This window comes from Puma concolor, chromosome C1, assembly GCF_028749965.1.
Source record: "Puma concolor isolate L17-30 chromosome C1, mPumCon1.1.hap2, whole genome shotgun sequence".
NCBI classification, from domain to species: Eukaryota; Metazoa; Chordata; class Mammalia; order Carnivora; family Felidae; genus Puma; species Puma concolor.
In genome coordinates this window covers 132,558,746-132,577,082 of record NC_141674.1, presented here as the reverse complement: position 1 = coordinate 132,577,082, position 18,337 = coordinate 132,558,746, and the positions used below count along the sequence as shown (strand labels likewise).

General features: G+C 34.1%; 1 protein-coding gene across 4 annotated transcripts in view; it reads left to right on the top strand.

Annotated features, from left to right (window-relative positions):
* LRP1B (LDL receptor related protein 1B) overlaps positions 1-18,337 on the top strand; it is a 1,907,075-nt gene that overhangs the window by 1,688,705 nt on the left and 200,033 nt on the right. For all 4 annotated transcript variants that reach the window (XM_086718488.1, XM_025932005.2, XM_086718489.1 and 1 more), the window contains exons 63-66: positions 4,717-4,810; positions 8,243-8,359; positions 8,478-8,597; positions 10,021-10,140. In XM_086718488.1, the coding sequence (XP_086574614.1) occupies positions 4,717-4,810; positions 8,243-8,359; positions 8,478-8,597; positions 10,021-10,140 (451 nt within the window). The remainder of the gene's footprint in view (positions 1-4,716; positions 4,811-8,242; positions 8,360-8,477; positions 8,598-10,020; positions 10,141-18,337) is intronic.

The following is an 18,337-nucleotide window of genomic DNA, read 5'->3' as shown; positions in this document are numbered from 1 at the left end:
ATCTCCTGCTTAAACTCCAGGTTATTCTGAAGTAACCTCCGGTCCTTTGTTCTGTAGTGGTTCATGAGTCATTCTATTGAGGTAACACTGGTCTTAGGTGACTTGGTAGAAATGATGCCTGCCTACCCTACTTGTAGTGTGATGAGCCTCAGGAGCCAGCCAGAAATAGAGTAAAGCCAAAGGCTGCCTGACACCCAGAGGAACACCTCAAATAGTAGGACATAGGGAATCAAACATCAGCCTTTATATAATCATAAAAGGGATAAAACCTTTCAAATTATTATATAAGATAACCTATAGTTATACTTATTCAGTGACAAAAAAAAAAAATCAGATCAATGAAATGAATACCCAGAAAAAAATTACTCATGTAATTAAATTATTTCCCAGTTTGGTATCAATGGTGACATGATGAAAATATTTACAACTTTAAAATACCCCAATAGTGTTTTTACATGAATTTTTTTAAAAATTCAAGAACAAGACAGAACAACAGTGAACCAAATTGTGGGTCCAATATCTTTGTTGTCAGCAGTACTTCCTGAAGAGTCGTCACTTAATTTTTTTCATTTTTATGAAAAACTTAATGAAGAACTATTAATGCAATCCCTTAGTGGTTATCCCAGCAAGTCTTATGGTTTATGCAACCATTTGCTGCTGATTTTTTCCTGCTCCAGTGAGAAAAGAAAAGAAACTATCGACTGTACACTTCTTGCAGAAAAGTCGGTTCATAGAAACACAATTTTTAGTGAGGTTTGAAATTGAAGTGAAGCAAATAATATAGACATTTTAGAATCATACTATTAAACATTCTGACCAAAATGTTACATTTTAAATTTATCTTACCCAAAGATTTTTATTTTTTAACATCTAATGAATGCAACCAATGATATATCCCTTGAATGATACTGATTTTTAGAAAAATAAAATAGACAAATCATACCAGTAAGAATTCTATTAGAATTTAAAATGAACATGAAAATCTATTAAAAAATCAAGATTAAATCCAATTCTTGTATCATTTATTACTTCAAATATTAAATTTAAATTATTTTTATTTCCTAATAAAGAATTAATTAAAAATAACTTTACTTATTTTTTAAATGGAGATTTTCTCTATCACAAGTAAACTTCACTTGTGTATGCAGGATTTGCATTTTATACTTGTATCCATTTTAATAGACGTGTATCTAGTAGTTTCTTTATAGCTTCTTCTTGTGGGTGATAATTGCAGTTTGCAATTTATTTTATGAAGATATTAGTCTTGGAGAACATTTACCATGAAGAATGTTTTATATTTATATTTAGCATTTATCTTTTTTAAGTTACTGTATTTAAGTATGAGAAAAATGAAGCCCAGACACAAAATAGAAGAAATCGTCCTCTGAGGGTAATGAATAAAATGTTGATTAGCATAAAAAGTAACATCATAAGTATATTTTACCCTGGCCTTCTCTTAGCTCAAAACCTTTTTATGTTCTTATTAAAAAGGAAATGGCAAGAACAATCGTCATATCATATATAATTCCAACAGTTGGTGTTTATTTAAATCAGGCATATGTAGTGAGTTTTAAAATACGTATTTTAGATATTTCCAAATCTTGATTGGGGAGACTATGAATATACTCAGGAGGTATGAAATCCTCTTACTAATGTACTTTGATATACTGTAATGACTGGAAATGTTTAATGTTCAGGGCAATTGCTTTCAGAGTTAGCCTTATATCCCCAGACAGTCACTATCTATAATGGTAATATTTTTCCTGTGGTAATTTATGAAAACCACCACAGACATGACCACAGGCTAAGCAAATACGAGAAAATCAGTTGAACAGTCAGCTCTTGCCTTGGATTCACAGTGCTCTATTCCCTCCCATCTTGCTACTGGGGAGAAAAATCACTCTCTTATTTAAGAAAATAATGTAAATCTGCCTTTAATCAACTTCATGATATCCAAAGAACTTCAGCAAAGGCTGACATCAAATTCTCTCTTACTTGAAGAAAGTAATAGTATTTTCCTTTCTTTTTCTTTTTCTTTTTCTTTTTCAAGTTTATTTATTTCGAGAGAGAATGTGTAGAACACACGCAGGGGAGGGCCAGAGAGAGGGAGGGATGGAGAGAGAAAATCCCAGCAGGCTCCATGCTGTCAGACAGTGGGGAGCCTAAGGTGGGATTTGAATTCAGAACTGTGAGATCATGACCTGAGCCTAAATCAAGAGTCCAACACTTAACCAACTGAACCACCCAGGCGCCCCAATACTTTTAGCTTACTAATAATCCAATTCATTCAACAAAATTAAACCTAGGCTGTAGTTTTCTCTGTTACATATCTGTCTGGCATACCACACGCTAAGATAAATGTCACCTTGCGTTCAGGTCACTCACATGAGAATTACAACAGAAACACTTCAGAAAGAAAACTAATAAGTTTTAGAAAATTATCAAACTAATATTTTCAATTCCAGATAAATTTTGTATACATGCTTTTCCCTGAATTTCTGTTGAAATAAAGACAAAAATAATTTGATAGTGCTGGAAAAAATTTGCTAAACTTTATTGCTTGGTTTTAATAATGTAAATTTTTAATGCCAATTATTTTAGATACATGTATGCTTTGTATGTAAAGTGTGATTTTCTTTAGTTTCTTTTATGAGAATAAAATAACCCCTGTTTCAGGATGAGAATTGGAATTCCGTTCACCTTTTTATAAAAAAAATCCAATAACAACCTTCTGAAATATATTTCCAGCAAAAAGTTACTTGTGTGCTAAATGGCTTATAAGTAAATGCTATCATACAACATTTTCAACTAGTTTCTCTATTGTTAATCTTTCACTTGATGGTTTGTGACAAAAAAAAAGGAGTTAAAAAGAAATGTTGTTTAAGTAATAGAATTGTTATTTTCCTTATAATTTTTAACTATTTTAAATGGAAAGGATGACAGAACAAATAAAATACATTAATAAATATGTCAGTGAATAGTGTTTTGGATAATCTTGAGAACAAGTTTCATTACAGCAGTTTTCTTCAATGTTTCTATTTTTAAAAAATAATATAATATTCAAAAAATTAATATTCAGCAAAAAAATCTGTTACAACCTTATTTTTTTACCTTTCTTTTTTGACATGCCACTGTTCATTGTAAATTAGATACATTTATTATTTGCTAGGTTCTTTGCCAGGCTTTGTAGAGGAAGATGTAATACGGGGTGGTAAGTCATTGACCAAAATAGCCTTAATATTCCTCAACTTTAGATGGTTTCTTCCGACCGTAGGCCCCTGAATCACTTTTCTTAGAGCTCTTACCTTAGAAAACTTATAATTGTGAATTATTTCTCTGCCCCTTTGAGATGTAAATTTTCTCCCAGCCTTCTGCCAGTTTTATAGCCCAGCAATATCTTCCTCAAGGACCTGGGAACCACCCCATAGAAATTTAATCATCAAGGGGTACCAGGGTCTCAGTTGGTTAAGCATCCGACTTCGGCTCAGGTCATGATATCATGGTTCATGAGTTCAAGCCCTGCACTGGGTTCTATGCTGACAGCTCAGATCCTTGATCCTGCTTCAGATCCTATATCTCCCTCCCTCTCTGCCCCAACCACCCCCCACCCCACTCATGCTCATGCTCTATCTCTCAAAAATGAATAAGCTTTAAAAAAAATTTTTTTAATGTAATCATCAGAAAAGATAGTCCAAGCCTGTCTCAGTCTCTGTTGGAAGGTAGGAGCCCAGTTTTGATAAGTACCACTAAGCAGATAGTCTACTCATGTTGACTATACTCTTCCATTAGTTTATCCCTTAGGTTAAACCCATTCCCTGCATTTTGTGTCAGTGAAGTTCAGTGCAATCTCTCTCCTCTATTGCCATAGTCTTAAATAAAGTCTTCCTTGCCTATTTAACATTCTAGTGCAATTTTTGTACCTATTTTTAGTTATGACAATTTATTTTATTTATCCTAAAAGATCATGTGTATTTAAGAATTTTGAAAACTGAAAAAAACTTTACTGGTTTTAAGTACTTTAAAGAAGTGCCCTTAAAATTTATGTGGACAGATATTGATTATGGCTAAAGGCTGTGTGTTCAGAAAATTCCATGAAATCACAGCATGACAGTGCTGGAAAGGATCATCCAGATTATCCTCATTTGGAGGACTCCTCATTTGGAGACTAAGCTCCTCATTTGGAGACTAAGGAACAGAGACAGATTGATATTAATCAAATTGTCTAAGATTGCTAAGAAAATGCAATTCAATTATCTTAAATCAAATTAACTAAATTAACTCAACTTTTCAATTAATTCTGGATACCTTTTCCTAATATTTCTATGGATTTTTATCCATAGTCATCATTTGGCAAGCTTCTTCTAAAGGCCTAGGTAATAAATATTTTAAGTTTGCTGGCCATGTAGTCTCTGTAGCAACTACATCACTGTTGTTATGGTACAAGAGCAGTCATAGATAATATGTAAATGGGTAAGCTTGTCTGTGCTCTGGAAATCCCGGGAGGTTTTCCTGAACATTGTGCTTTCCTGGCAGATCATTTTGTTGCTTGTTGTGCATTTATTCCTTATTGTGGAATGCTCTAAGACCACCACAGTTCACATTTGTATCAAGAGAGTAGGTTAGGCTGCTTAGCCCTGGTGAGTTTTTAAATATTTATTGTATATGGTGATAGGGTTCTTCAACCTTTCTTCATTTTCTTTTTTTTCTTTTTTTAAGTTTCGTTGCAAAACTGATAAATGTATTCCATTCTGGTGGAAATGTGACACTGTGGATGACTGTGGCGACGGATCTGACGAACCTGATGACTGTCGTGAGTACATCAGTGAATGTAGGAATTTAGAATTAAGAGTTCCTCAAATCCCAGTTCTTGAAAATTAAAGCAAGACCTTAAATATTTCCCTATGATGCTTTTCCAAAATCTTTAAAAATGTAACAAAAATTGTTAAAATATCTTGGGTATGTCTCCGTTAACTATTGCATTTAGAATGATGCTGTCAGTAATTTGTGTTATTGTTTTGTCTTAAAATTTCTTACTTGTAGTATAATTACACTCATGTAGTGATCAGTATAGTAACATTCAGCATGATTTTGACTGCATATGTCACCAAATTAGAAGCAAACCTGGGCAAGTTTTTAGAATTCCACTCAATAACTAAAATCTTACTTTAATGGATTAATCTTTCAATTTTTCTGACAGTATTAAAATACTGAAAATTCCTTAAAAGTGAGATTTTTCCAATATAAATCATTAGTTTGTTCTTTAGCAATTTAGTATGCTCTTATTAGTTGCCTTAAAATGACTACCAATTATATTTTGACTCAAACTGTAATTGGCATGGTTAGGTGTCATATACATACATACATACATATATATGCACATGTGTTTGTATATATGTGTGTGTGTGTGTGTGTGTGTGTGTGTGTATATATATATATATATATATATATATATATATATATATAGGGCACATGTATATACATATACATTTAGGTATCACTGGTAACTTCGGTTGTAACGGACACACAATAAACTTTGTCTTGATAGACTTTTATAGTTCACTCCATGGGTCACTCCAATACTGTCCTGTCAAGTTAGAGGCTTTTAGTCAATCATGATTCCCTCAAATCTCAGTGGATAGTTGCCATGATTTGGCCTTGACAATTGAGTTCAAGATCCTTAGGCTTGCACTAAAGAAAGACAGTAAACTGTCTTAGTAAAAACTAGTTGCTTTCTGATGTAGAACTTTCCACCACATAATTACAAAACTGTTTTAAACTTAGGGTATCTAGATAGTTACTTAGATGAGATGGATTCCATCTCTTTGGGCACTACCAAGTGTATAAAGCATTTGAAGTTGTTTCACATCGTTCATTTGTATCTTTGAAAGCAAGAAACTGTATATTCAAGGAAAAAGAAAAAAGATACAGAAGTCATTGGTTTTCTAATAGTCTCTTCATGTTTCTGGAATGTCCATTGGTCTTTGAGTTTTTAATACAGTTTTTGTTTTCACTATGATAGGCAATATATGAAAGTAATATCTATGTGAGATAGGTATACTATTATGCCTGAATTATTCTTTTTTAAAGTTATTGAATTAAAAGGACTATTAAAGAAACAAGAAATTATATTGCTGAACAACCAAGATTTACTAATTAAAAGGAAGTTATTAATTTCCCTGTGATAAAGTAAATTTTCCTACAGTATGGTAATTTAATGCATCTTACTTTGTAATTTATAGAAATAAAGGAGAATGAATATGTTAAATCAGTCCTCATATTAAGGTGACCTCCCCTGCCCAGATTCACTAATATGTTCTCTAAGGAAATACCACCATAATGACCTACAGTTACAGTCAGTGGCACCCAATGCTTTCCATTCTAAAATATATGCATCTCCTGAGTTCCAATTTTAATCTTGACTGGAATATCATGCTATCACCATACTGATATGAAAAATTAACCAAAGATTTAGTATAGTAAGTTTTTCACATTTACACACTTTCAGACTGCATGGTGAACAAATATAACTTTTTAATGTCTTTTGAGGGGAACCAAAGAGACATCTGGTATCTGAGAGTCTCTGCATCATCCTTATCCTGGTTAAATACCAATTCAACATGTTTTTATTGGTGACATTATCTCTGTGATCTTTTAGTAAATGATCTTTTACTTGGAGTCGACGGGTTAACAGCACCGAACATCTGTAGGCATGAAGCTTTATTTTAAGAGTTATGGTGAGGTGGAGAGTGATGTACATGAGTCTGTGGAGTGTTTAGAATTCATTTGTGAATAGCTGCATCATCAAAATTTGCAGGGACTAGGTTGCTGGCAATATCTATAATTTCACCTGAAAAGACTGGAAAGCTTAATCCCAGCTTCACCTACTTGCAAACTTCAATAGTGTTATTTAAATAAATGTGTTTAAGAGTGATGCGTCATGAATTCTCTGGCATCATAAGTTTGTAATTACATTTTCCAGACCATTCTAGAGACATATTTAAAAGTCAGATGGCTTCCCAGTTATTTCCCAGGCATGAAACTCCTCTGATAGTTGTAACCCTTCTTATGGGAAGTTTGGTTCGGTAGCAAAGGAGTATTCAAGAAAATCATATATGAAGCAACAGGAAATAGAGGAAATTCACATGTTTAGAATGTGAGAAAATTAAGTATCACACAGTTTAAACACTTAGTGTAATTAACTAATAAATGTTACAGATTGGAGTTAAATTAAACATTTCAGAACTCACTTCTATAGAAGTCAAGCATATATTGAGTTATTTTTTAATGTTAAGGAAATTTTTAATTGTAAATATAAAAGCATACTTAATGTTCCGAAGAACGTTTAAAATATCACTTATTAGTATTTGGTTGACTTATTTGAACAACTAAGCAGCATATTAATTATGTTAAAGTCAGTGATTAGTAATGTACATTAGGATCATCAGTCAAAAGATAAGTGTTTTATTACAAGCAACATAGATTGTGAGAAGACTTCAGAGTCAGATCTGGATCTCAATTCCAGGTCTGGCACTTGAAACTTGTACATCCTTGGGTGATAATTAATATCCATGAGAACTAGTTTCCTTATTTATAAAATGGTCATGGTGATGGGGAGGTGAGGAGGTTATGACAAGATTCAATTTGTAGTTATATGTGAAAGGGCCTAGCCCAGTGTCTAATACAGAGTAGATGCTCAGTATATCCCACTTTATTATTAGGATTATTGTAATCATTATTTCTTTAAATTTTTTTTAATGTTTATTTATTTTTGAGAGAGAGAGACAGAGACAGAGCATGAGAAGGGGAGGGGCAGAGAGAGAAGGAGACACAGAATCCAAAGGAGACTCCAGGCTCTGAGCTGTCAGCACAGAGCCTGACAAGGGGCTTGAACTCACCAACCGTCAGATCATGACCTGAGCCAAAGTCAGATGCTTAACCGACTGAGCCACCCAGGCACCTCATCATTATTTCTTATATAAACTCAAAAATATGGCAAAATGCATTATCCTATGGAATTAATTTCTGTTAATTTATGAAATGTAATCTGGAGGTCATCTGAGTTGCTCACAGCTTAGCTTTACTGTAATCTGAATCTAATAGCTACCTAGGTGTGAGACATCCACAATGTGCTCTAGAATATGTTTAATGAAATAATAAATATTTTTAACGTCAGAAAAGCTCTTTTTAAGAAGGCATGAGCTAAGATTGGCATTTGATGATACCTGTATGTTTTCTTCCCTAGCTGAATTTAAATGTCAGCCAGGCAGATTCCAGTGTGGAACTGGACTCTGTGCTCTTCCTGCTTTCATCTGTGATGGAGAGAATGACTGTGGAGACAATTCTGATGAACTCAACTGTGGTAGGTGATTAAATTCTTAACTAAGGAACATAAATCTAATTCTTAGCTGATTATGTGTGCGCCGATTTAAATTCAGACACAGGTTTCAGCACAAATTTTTTTTTGTTCTATCTTTTAGACACACATGTCTGCCTGTCAGGTCAGTTCAAGTGTACAAAGAACCAAAAATGTATCCCGGTAAATCTCAGATGTAATGGACAAGATGACTGTGGGGATGAGGAAGATGAAAGGGACTGTCGTAAGTCACCTTAAAATGTTCTGTCTTATCTTACTTCTGAGTCCCAACTGAAAATGGTCTAAAAATTATTATTAAGTACCACACAGTGTAGAAAAGCATAATACCAATTATGGGCAAATAGCTCCAAATAGGTATCTATTGGGATGGGTTATTTAAGAAGCTCTCTATAAAGAATATAGAGAAAATTAAAACATGGTGGTCTTTACTTAGAAAACTACCTGAAGATTATGGCAAACAGGAAACAACATGCATTCATTCACATCATCCTTAAGAGAAGCAGCAAAACCAACATTACAGGTGACTGTGGTGTTTTGTTCATAAACTGATTTTGTGTGTGTGTGTCCACAGTAGGAAGCTACAGATAATTTTCTTCTATTGATTAGTTACTTGAAATCAAGTCCATTAATTGAGATTGTTTTTTTCCCATAAAATACATATTGAATGTATGATGAGCAAAATAACCTAACAAAACTATTTGTTAAAAACTGTAAATAGTATTCTATTTAATGTCTTTCAACAAGATACTCCAAAGAATAATTGTAAAATATCTTCTGTTCTTTTTGCCCCTTGTCTCCATCCCCCACCAAAAATCAGATTAAATGGAAGACAAACAGTTTATATTATGTACATATATACACATAGGCACACAGGCATGCACACACACACACACACACACACACACACACACACACACACCAGAATCTGAACAATAGAGTACCTGTCAAGTTTTTCAGGGTTTCAACAGAATAGCTGTCAACATTCCTGTCTTGCTGAAGTTTTATTTTATTCCCCTAAAACTTTTATCAGTAAATAATGTGCAGTCACCCAGCAATTTGATTAAGATGGTGCATTCAGAATAAAGTCAGTACCAGTTCTTTATGGTTAGTCATTCTAGGAGCTGATCCATTAAACTGACTAGGATTTGTGATGCAGTTTACAGTATAAGTCAGATGTTCTCCTCTTCCCTCAAAAACTCAACACAAGTAGAGAGTTTGATAAGTTTTATGATTTTTATTTCCTTATTCACTAATACCTTCTGATTTAGTCTGTTTTCTATGTATAAAAATGTGAATGTGTGAATTCTTACTCTTATTTATCTGGTAACATTATTCCAAAAGGCTGTGAACTGTTTATTTTTAAAATTAATTTCAAAATATATCTAATCAAGGTAAGGTTCTGAAAATTCTGATTTTTATCAAATGTATCATTACAGAAATAGGTTTTATTTATTTATACTGGAAAGGACATTTGGAATATATTATAGATAATGAAAGTTAAAACTCTTCACCTTCAGAGCCTTATTAATTAAAAGATGCTACATTTCCAGTTGACTATCCTTAACATTTGTTTGTCTAATTATTTTTTAGATAAAGTGTCTGTCTTTGTTCAAAACTACATTTTAATAGATTTTTTTCCTCTTAAGCCGAAAACAGCTGTTCTCCAGACTATTTCCAATGTAAAACTACTAAACACTGCATTTCCAAGCTGTGGGTTTGTGATGAGGATCCAGACTGTGCGGACGCATCAGATGAGGCCAACTGTGGTGAGTGTTTTGTGACCCTGGATCTTTCCTATTGTATTTGTGTCACCATCTGACATAGTCACAGTGAAAGGGGTTTGAACACAATTCTGATGAAACTGAAGTCTTACATGAGAAAGTTTTGTCTCTGTGCTCGCAGAGTCATGACAACCTCAGATTAGCTATTTTATAACAACAATCTCAGGTTAGCTGTTTTTGCCTATAGAAGGGTAAGGCAGAAGAGTAATATTGTTTAATATAACTCAAAACTATTTCTAAAAAGATGGATCTAAAAGGTAGGCTAAACCATCATCTTGTATTAGAGTATGCACTTGGTATTAGCATTTAATGAATAGAAAAAATGAGACATTACCTTAAAATATTTTTTTAACATTTATTTATTTTTGAGACAGAGAGACAGAGCATGAATGGGGGAGGGTCAGAGAGAGGGAGACACAGAATCTGAAACAGGCTCCACGCTCTGAGCTGTCAGCACAGAGCCTGACACGGGGCTCGAACTCATGGACCGTGAGATCATAACCTGAGCCAAAGTCGGCCGCTTAACCGACTGAGCCACCCACGCGCTCCAAGACATTACCTTTTTATTGTTCTAGACTTCATTTTTTTTTTGCTTAAATACATATGGTTTTCCATTCATTCAATGATTGTTATCCATTCATAAACATGGTGAAATAAAAGGAAAGTTAAGAAAAGTATCTTTTCTGTTTTAGTAGATGACAGCAATCACCTAAGTTGGCATTTGTTTCTGAACCTTTTTTTCTTACTTAAGATCAGTTGTTTTATTTATAAGAATTATTTATTAATTAATGTTGCAGAAATGGAGAACATACTCATTTTGTTTAATACATTCGATTCTATCTTGAAAATGTCAGCGGAGGGGCGCCTGGGTGGCGCAGTCGGTTAAGCGTCCGACTTCAGCCAGGTCGCGATCTCGCGGTCCGTGAGTTCGAGCTCCGCGTCAGGCTCTGGGCTGATGGCTCAGAGCCTGGAGCCTGTTTCCGATTCTGTGTCTCCCTCTCTCTCTGCCCCTCGCCCGTTCATGCTCTGTCTCTCTCTGTCCCAAAAATAAATAAACGTTGAAAAAAAAAAATTAAAAAAAAAAAAAAAAGAAAATGTCAGCGGAAAGACAGAAATGAAGAGTAGTTGTCATGTGTAATTCATTTTATCAACATTTATTAAACAGTAACCAAGGCTATGTTGTAGGTGAATACACCAAACATGGCATTGTTGGGGAAGCAAAAAATTATTTAATCTGGTAATTGATTAAGAAAGACAAAGTTTTTCCAAATTGAAGATAGGACGTCCAAGACTTTCAGAGCCAAAATTGGGTTAAATGCATCTGCTATATTCCACACTGCTCTTAATTACCTCTTCTGAGAAAAAAGAAAATAATGAAAACCCATTGTGTTCTTTGAAATTCCACTTCTGCACAACATTCATGAGACATATGTGTAATAAATGACAATCATGTGTCTTTAAGTGTTTTTCCTAATACTGTCTTCCATGTGACTGTGTCTTCAGAACATGCAACCAAAATAACTTACCACAGTATCATGAAACCCCATTTACCACTTTGTAGAATTGGTCTTCATAATCAATTCACAAAGCCCTGAAGTATAGTCATTATTGATTTGTCCCTAACAATTATCAAACTCTTTTACAGACTAGTTTATATTCTTGGCTAGTTTTCTTTTATATTAATGGCTAGTCTTGTGTATTTTTGGTTTACCGAAGTGAAAAGGAATAATGACTTATATTAGCTATATGAATATTTTTATGGAATATCTATAATTTGTTCTTCCTTACTTTGATATTATTTAACTGTTGTCACAGATTATATTAATCAAACTGATAGTTATCAATTATTATAATAACTGTAATGCCTAATATTTATTTGGTATTTACCATATAGCCCAGGATATGTGTTAAACGCTTTATAGTCATGTACTCACGTAATCTCTCTACTATCCCCTATTTTTTTTGAAAAATTTTTTAACATTTATTCATCTTTGAGAGAGAGACAGAACATGAGCAGGGGAGGGACAGAGAGATAGAGAGGGAGACATGGAATCTGAAGCAGGCTCCAGGCCCTGAGCTATCAGCACAGAGCCCGACGTGGGTCTCAAACCCACTAACCATGAGATCATGACCTGAGCCAAAGTCAGATGCTTAACTGATAGAGCCATCTAGGTGCCCTGATCCCTATTTTTTATAAAGTTTATTTATTTGGGGAGAGAGATAAGGGCTCTGGAGAGAGAGAGAGATTCAGAGAGGGAGAGGGAGAGAGAAAGAGAGAATCCCAAGCAGGGCCTGTGCTATCAGTGCAGGGCCCAACACAGAGCTGGATCTCACAAACTGAGATCATGACCTGAGCCAACATCAACAGTCAGACTCTTAACTGACTGAGCCACCCAGACACCCTTTACTATCCCTATTTTATTGATGAGGTAAATGAATCCCAAGGAGGTTATATAACTTACCCCAAGTGTCATGGCTTGCAGGTGGTGGAACTGGGACTTGAATCCAAGGTTTTTTCACACTAAAGCATCTACTCTGTAGACTTGTTATAAAGCCACCTCATTCTTTCTGTGTAAAGAGAAAAATATTTAAATGTTTTCTGTTTTAAAGTTATATAGACTTCTCCCAGCCACAGTCATTGCCATAAGTTCCAGATCAGTATACGAACACATACATACATACAGTAAGAGGGAGAGAAGAGATGAGAAGGTTGCCATCTGATTTGCCTTAGACCACTATAAAATTTTATTGTGGCAGGCACTAATTTAATTAAAAAAACTTCTATATCACATTTTAGTGTACCATTTTTCAATCTTTATTCTTGGTGGGCTAAAAAGGCTAGCTCCTTCCCCTTTGTTCTGTCCTCAATAAAAATAGAAACGCCGTGTATTTTTGCTATGTCTGTTAACACTTTTGCAGAATACTTGCATTGAGTAGGGAAAAGCAAAAAAACAACAACAACAAAAAACAAGCAAATAAAAACACTTCTTAAAATTAACCCTATCAAGCTAAGGCCTTATTATTTGAATCTGAGTCCTGTGTTCCTTTGTGGGAACAGAACTTGTCTAGAATAGAAGGTAAGTTTCAACGTTTCTCATGTTGAGGGCCCAGCAAGATGTAGAGTAGATTCGCGTGAAGTGCTGTTGAGTGACTGGCCTGTTCTCTGTTACAAAACCTCTGTATGTAACTCATTTTTATTTCAGTTTTCTTCTATATTTTCTTGGTCCAATGCTAAATTTAGAGGGAGATTCTGCTTTACTCTTAGAGTTCACCTAGCTCTTAACAACTTATTTCTCAGAAGCAATATCTATCTATAGCTTTATATCTAAATGGCTTCTATCAACTCTAAAGTTCTAGCATTGTAATGTGTTCTACCTTGATAGATCCTAAATGAAACACATTTTTTTCTCTTTATTTTTTTAAAATGTTTTATTATTTATTTTCAAGAGTGAGAGAGAGCACAAGCAGGGGAGGGGCAGAGAAAGAGGGAGACACAGAATCCAAAGCAGGCTCTAGGCTCTGAGCTGTCAGCACAGAGCCTAATGCATGGCTCAAACTTGCAAACCACAAGATCATGACCTGAACCCAAGTCAGCCACTTAACCAACTGAGCCACCCACACTCCCCTTTTTCTCTTTAAATTTTATAAACAATACCAATGTAGGGACACAGGGTCACTGAGACACTGTGGAAAAGCCTAACAAAGCTTACAAATAAATTTACAGAATAACTTGCAAAAAAAAAACCAAATACACATGCAGTATAGGGGATTAAAATACCTTTAATGTATAAATATCTTTAAAATTATTTAATTTTTATATTTACTGGAATACCATGTTTATTGAATTCTGCCCAGTGTAATTTTTGAGTTCTGATGAGTAATGCAGATTTAACAACTAATATTCAATATGTGTAAAAATTTTATGGTAATCTAGAATTTAAGGAAGCCTCAAATCACTTTGAGTAGATATAAATTACATATAGTTTAGGAGTCTTACTCCAATAGTTTAGTCTTGGTGAGAGTAGATACGAATTTTAAAATTAAATTATATATTTTCCTATCCTATGACATAAAGTTTTTGAGATGACTAAATTTATGAGTCTGTAAAAACTACATTTGGCACATTTGGGTTTAAATTCATAAATATTTTAAAAACATCTTTTAGCTCCATTTCTGTGTAAGTAAAGATTTAAATCTGTGCTATGCTTATATTCATGGGAAGACAAGTTCAACTGTGTTTTGAGTTAATGGCTATTACAAAATTACATCTTTTCACTGGAAGGTATTTCGCTCTTTCTTTACTATATGCCCAGAGAAAAATAAGCTTTAGAAAAGGTAGATATGTACCTTTTTTATTAAATTATAAACGTTGACTATTCTTGGAAGGCTGTTCATTAGTTATTACAGTATTGGACAAACACCAGATTTGAATGCCTGACCAAAATGTATGCAGTACCTCAAATTGTACTAGCCCTAGGATTTTCATTCCAAATTTCAATTTCAAACTTTCTTTACCTTCTGCCTGCCATTGTCTATTTTAGGAAGGTAATGCAGATTTGAGGATTTGACAAATCTGTACTAGATTCATGCTCTGCTTTGTAATTAGAGTTGAAACTTTTCTACAATTTGACTCTAATAAGATGATATCAGAATCCAGGTCTTTCCATTATGTCCTCTCTTCCCAGTTTATAGTTCAGATTTTCCATTCCCTAGATGTCTGTATAACATTCTTTTTATCAGTTGTTCCATCTGGGCCTTCCTTGTCAACCCCATACTCACACCCCAGCTCTCTGGAATCCACTGTTTGTTCTTCCATATTGCTCTTCCCTATGGTCATGTCTCCTTGCTTTCTTCTCTTGCAACCCTCCACCTCGTCTAGAATTTTTGCTTTCAAGTTGCTTCAGCATCATTTACGGCTTTTGAGCAGTTTTGGTTTATTCCCTACCGCTTGGCTAATTATCTCAAATTAATGTGCTAGCTATAATCACACTAACTAGGGCTTATGAGACGAACTTGAGTTTCCTACAGTAGCTTTGTGCTTTGTGCAGCCTGGTTCTTCCAGCATGATACTGAACACATTCAAACTAAAAGAGAACTGATCAGTGGGTCCTTTTATTTTCACTTAAATTTCTGTTGAGGAAATTTGAATTTGTTTACTTAAGTTATAAGAACATAAGGAACATGTTTTTTTTTTTAAGTTAAAGCAAGTGAATATTAAATTATAAAATACTTCTACCATGCAGACTTATACAGAAAGTTACACGGTAAGCAATTTATCATTTTTAATAGATTTTTAACATTTTTCTTAAGGCATCTCTTTTAAAACATAGACATCACTACAATAACATGTAAAGCCCTCCTTTATCCTCTCCCCTTCCCTTTTTCCCCTCTGCTGAAGTGGTTGTGTATTATTCACATGTGTTCTTTTTAACTATATTTGTATGTATTTATTAATATATACCTAACAGTTAATAGTATCTTAAAAGCTTACATAAATTTCATTGTATTTTCAATAGGAAATTGAAGCTTAACATTTTCTAGTATTCCACTGTATTAATGTGAATCACATGTTTTTATACTGAAGGGTTTTTTTTACATGTTACAATTATTACACATCTATTGGCAAATAAAACACAACACCTTTCATACAATCTGTGCTATAGACACCATGAAGTCTCAGTTTCCTGCTCAGGTGCTCTGATTGTCAGCTTGCATGAAAGTTTACTCAAAGCAGTTGTGACAATATCCAGGGGCAGAAATCTGTGTACCCTACAGTCTATATTAGGCTTTGGATGGAGACCCTGGAACGAGTTTGAAGAGAGAAGTTCTGGTTTTGGTGGCTATACCCACAGTAAAATAATTCTTGATATTTGAATTTAGTTATTTTCAAAATATTTATTTACTTACATTTAAAATAGCATTTACCAAATGTTAGTGCCATGACTTCAATATAATCCATGGTGGGGCAGGAGTGGAGTTCTGTGCTCACATATGCAGGAAAGGGTGATGCACTAAATTCTGTATCTTGGAAAATAGTGCACTTCCATGCATTTAGTTAAGACATCTGTTTAGTGTTTTTAAGCAGTGTTTCCTGAATTTAAATATAGACCAGCAAATTAGGTATTTTATTTTGATTAGTAAACAAATTATGTGAACACCCTAAAGCCCCTCTTCCATACTGTGTGACCATGGCTTATTGTGTGGGGGCAGGAGGAGGACTTTGTTATTGAGGGAGGCTGCTGGGAGACCGATTTAAATTTTCAAACACATGGCATCATGGTATCTCAGATATTTAGAAGGGTGGGATTGTACATCTCTATGTTAGCAGGTGGGAAGGACGAAAGACCCCATTTCTCTGGGGCCTGATTGGTCTCTGCTGCCTGATTGGTCTGATCTGCACCTGTATTGTGACCTGTGCTGTGGAGTGCTGGTCCCACCACCCACTGCTGAAGTATAGCCTTGGCTGGCTTCCTCCATGTTTCCATTTCTGGTAAGCTGCAAACTGATCTTAAGTTTCTGCTATTACAGGAATACTCTTGAGCTAAGACATGCAGAGACACGTGCTCCTGAAAATCTCCAAATCTTGTGAGGAGCCAGAAATAACTGTCTCACGCTTATCTATCTAGCTACTAGTCACTTGTAGTGTCGTAGAGTCGCTCCTGAGTTTTGTTGACTGTGTCATATACATGATGCTAGATGTTTCTCCTGGAATTTTGACATCTTTTTGAGATAAATTTGGGTCAGGGTAACACTTATCTTCTCAGTAGTATTGGCTTGTCCCACATCAATATGGATACGACTTCCATGTCTTGTGTCTGTGTATGAGAAAGTGAAAGAAAGGGGAGCCTATCTATATGAATAGGACTAGGAAATTACTGTCTAGTTTTTATATGAAGAAATGAATGACCTACATGTGAATCCTTTAATAGTCTAAGAGGAACACATTTGGTCTTTTTATAACTTGTCTTCAGTAACTTCCTTGCATTGACTGTCTCTCTACCAAAGGGATATGCAATTATTTGGTGATGTTATTTTATTTTGTTTTTTTCTTTCTCAATAATAAGAGGAAATTGTGAAACTTAAATTTTGTTCCACAAAGCTAAAAAGGAGCCCACACAGTGAGTCAGGAGGCATGCCACGTATTCCAGATTCTATACTGATCTGTTGTAAAAGCCATGAAAGGAAATAGCTTTTTGCCCAGTGAGGTTTATAATTAAGTTTGTAATGAAAGGGACTGTATATTTGCTTAATAAGAACTGGGTTGGTGTAGTTGATATTTTTTAAAAAGAAGTTGAGTCAGTAATTTAACATTCTGTGAAATTTTTGCTTGAAAAACTTCATCCTTGTTATATTGCTTCCCTCAACCTTTGCCAAATATATTTGATTTTCTACAAATGCAAAATAAAATAGCACACACACACATGCACACAAACCTACTTGCAGTTTTATAGTAGAATGTGGGAAAAATAAGCATTAGACACTTTATAAAAAATACTTAAGAAATGTAGAACTTTAAAAAATGCCTTTTTTGTCTACCTTTACAACAAAATATTTGCATTTGTTTTGGTTTATAAGATTCTATTCAAATGTCATTTGGACTGGTGATTTCCTTAAAGAACATTATTACCATTTATTTTCAGGGGTTATTCAATGTTACTTGATGCCATGTTTGTATGATTATACTATATATTAGTGTGTGAAAATAAATAGAATTAAAGTTTGTAGTGCTTTTTCTCAATACAGTACTATAGGTAATGCATCTGTGTGTAGAAAATATTATTGTTTATCACTATAAGAAATAGGAGTGGTAGCTTCTTTCAACTGGTTAGAGGACCAATCATCTTATTCAGAGTACCAGCCTATGAAAATATGGTGTGTGTATAAAGTAGTTTGGTTACCACTTCAGTTTCTGTTCCATACTCATAAATTGCAGTAAGAAACCCTGAAACATCATTTATGATATCTTTATTAGACTTCTAATTAGTAGAATTTATTTATAATATTTTTGAATATTTTATAAGAATATATATTACATAAACATAGGGCTATATGTTATATATTAGAAAGGTTGTAAAGCTTAATATCTAAGTTTCTTGATACCTTAATTTCCAACTGGACTCAAAATACATAGAATTTTTAATTTTTTTTTTTTTTTTTTTTTTTTTAATGTTTATTTATTTTT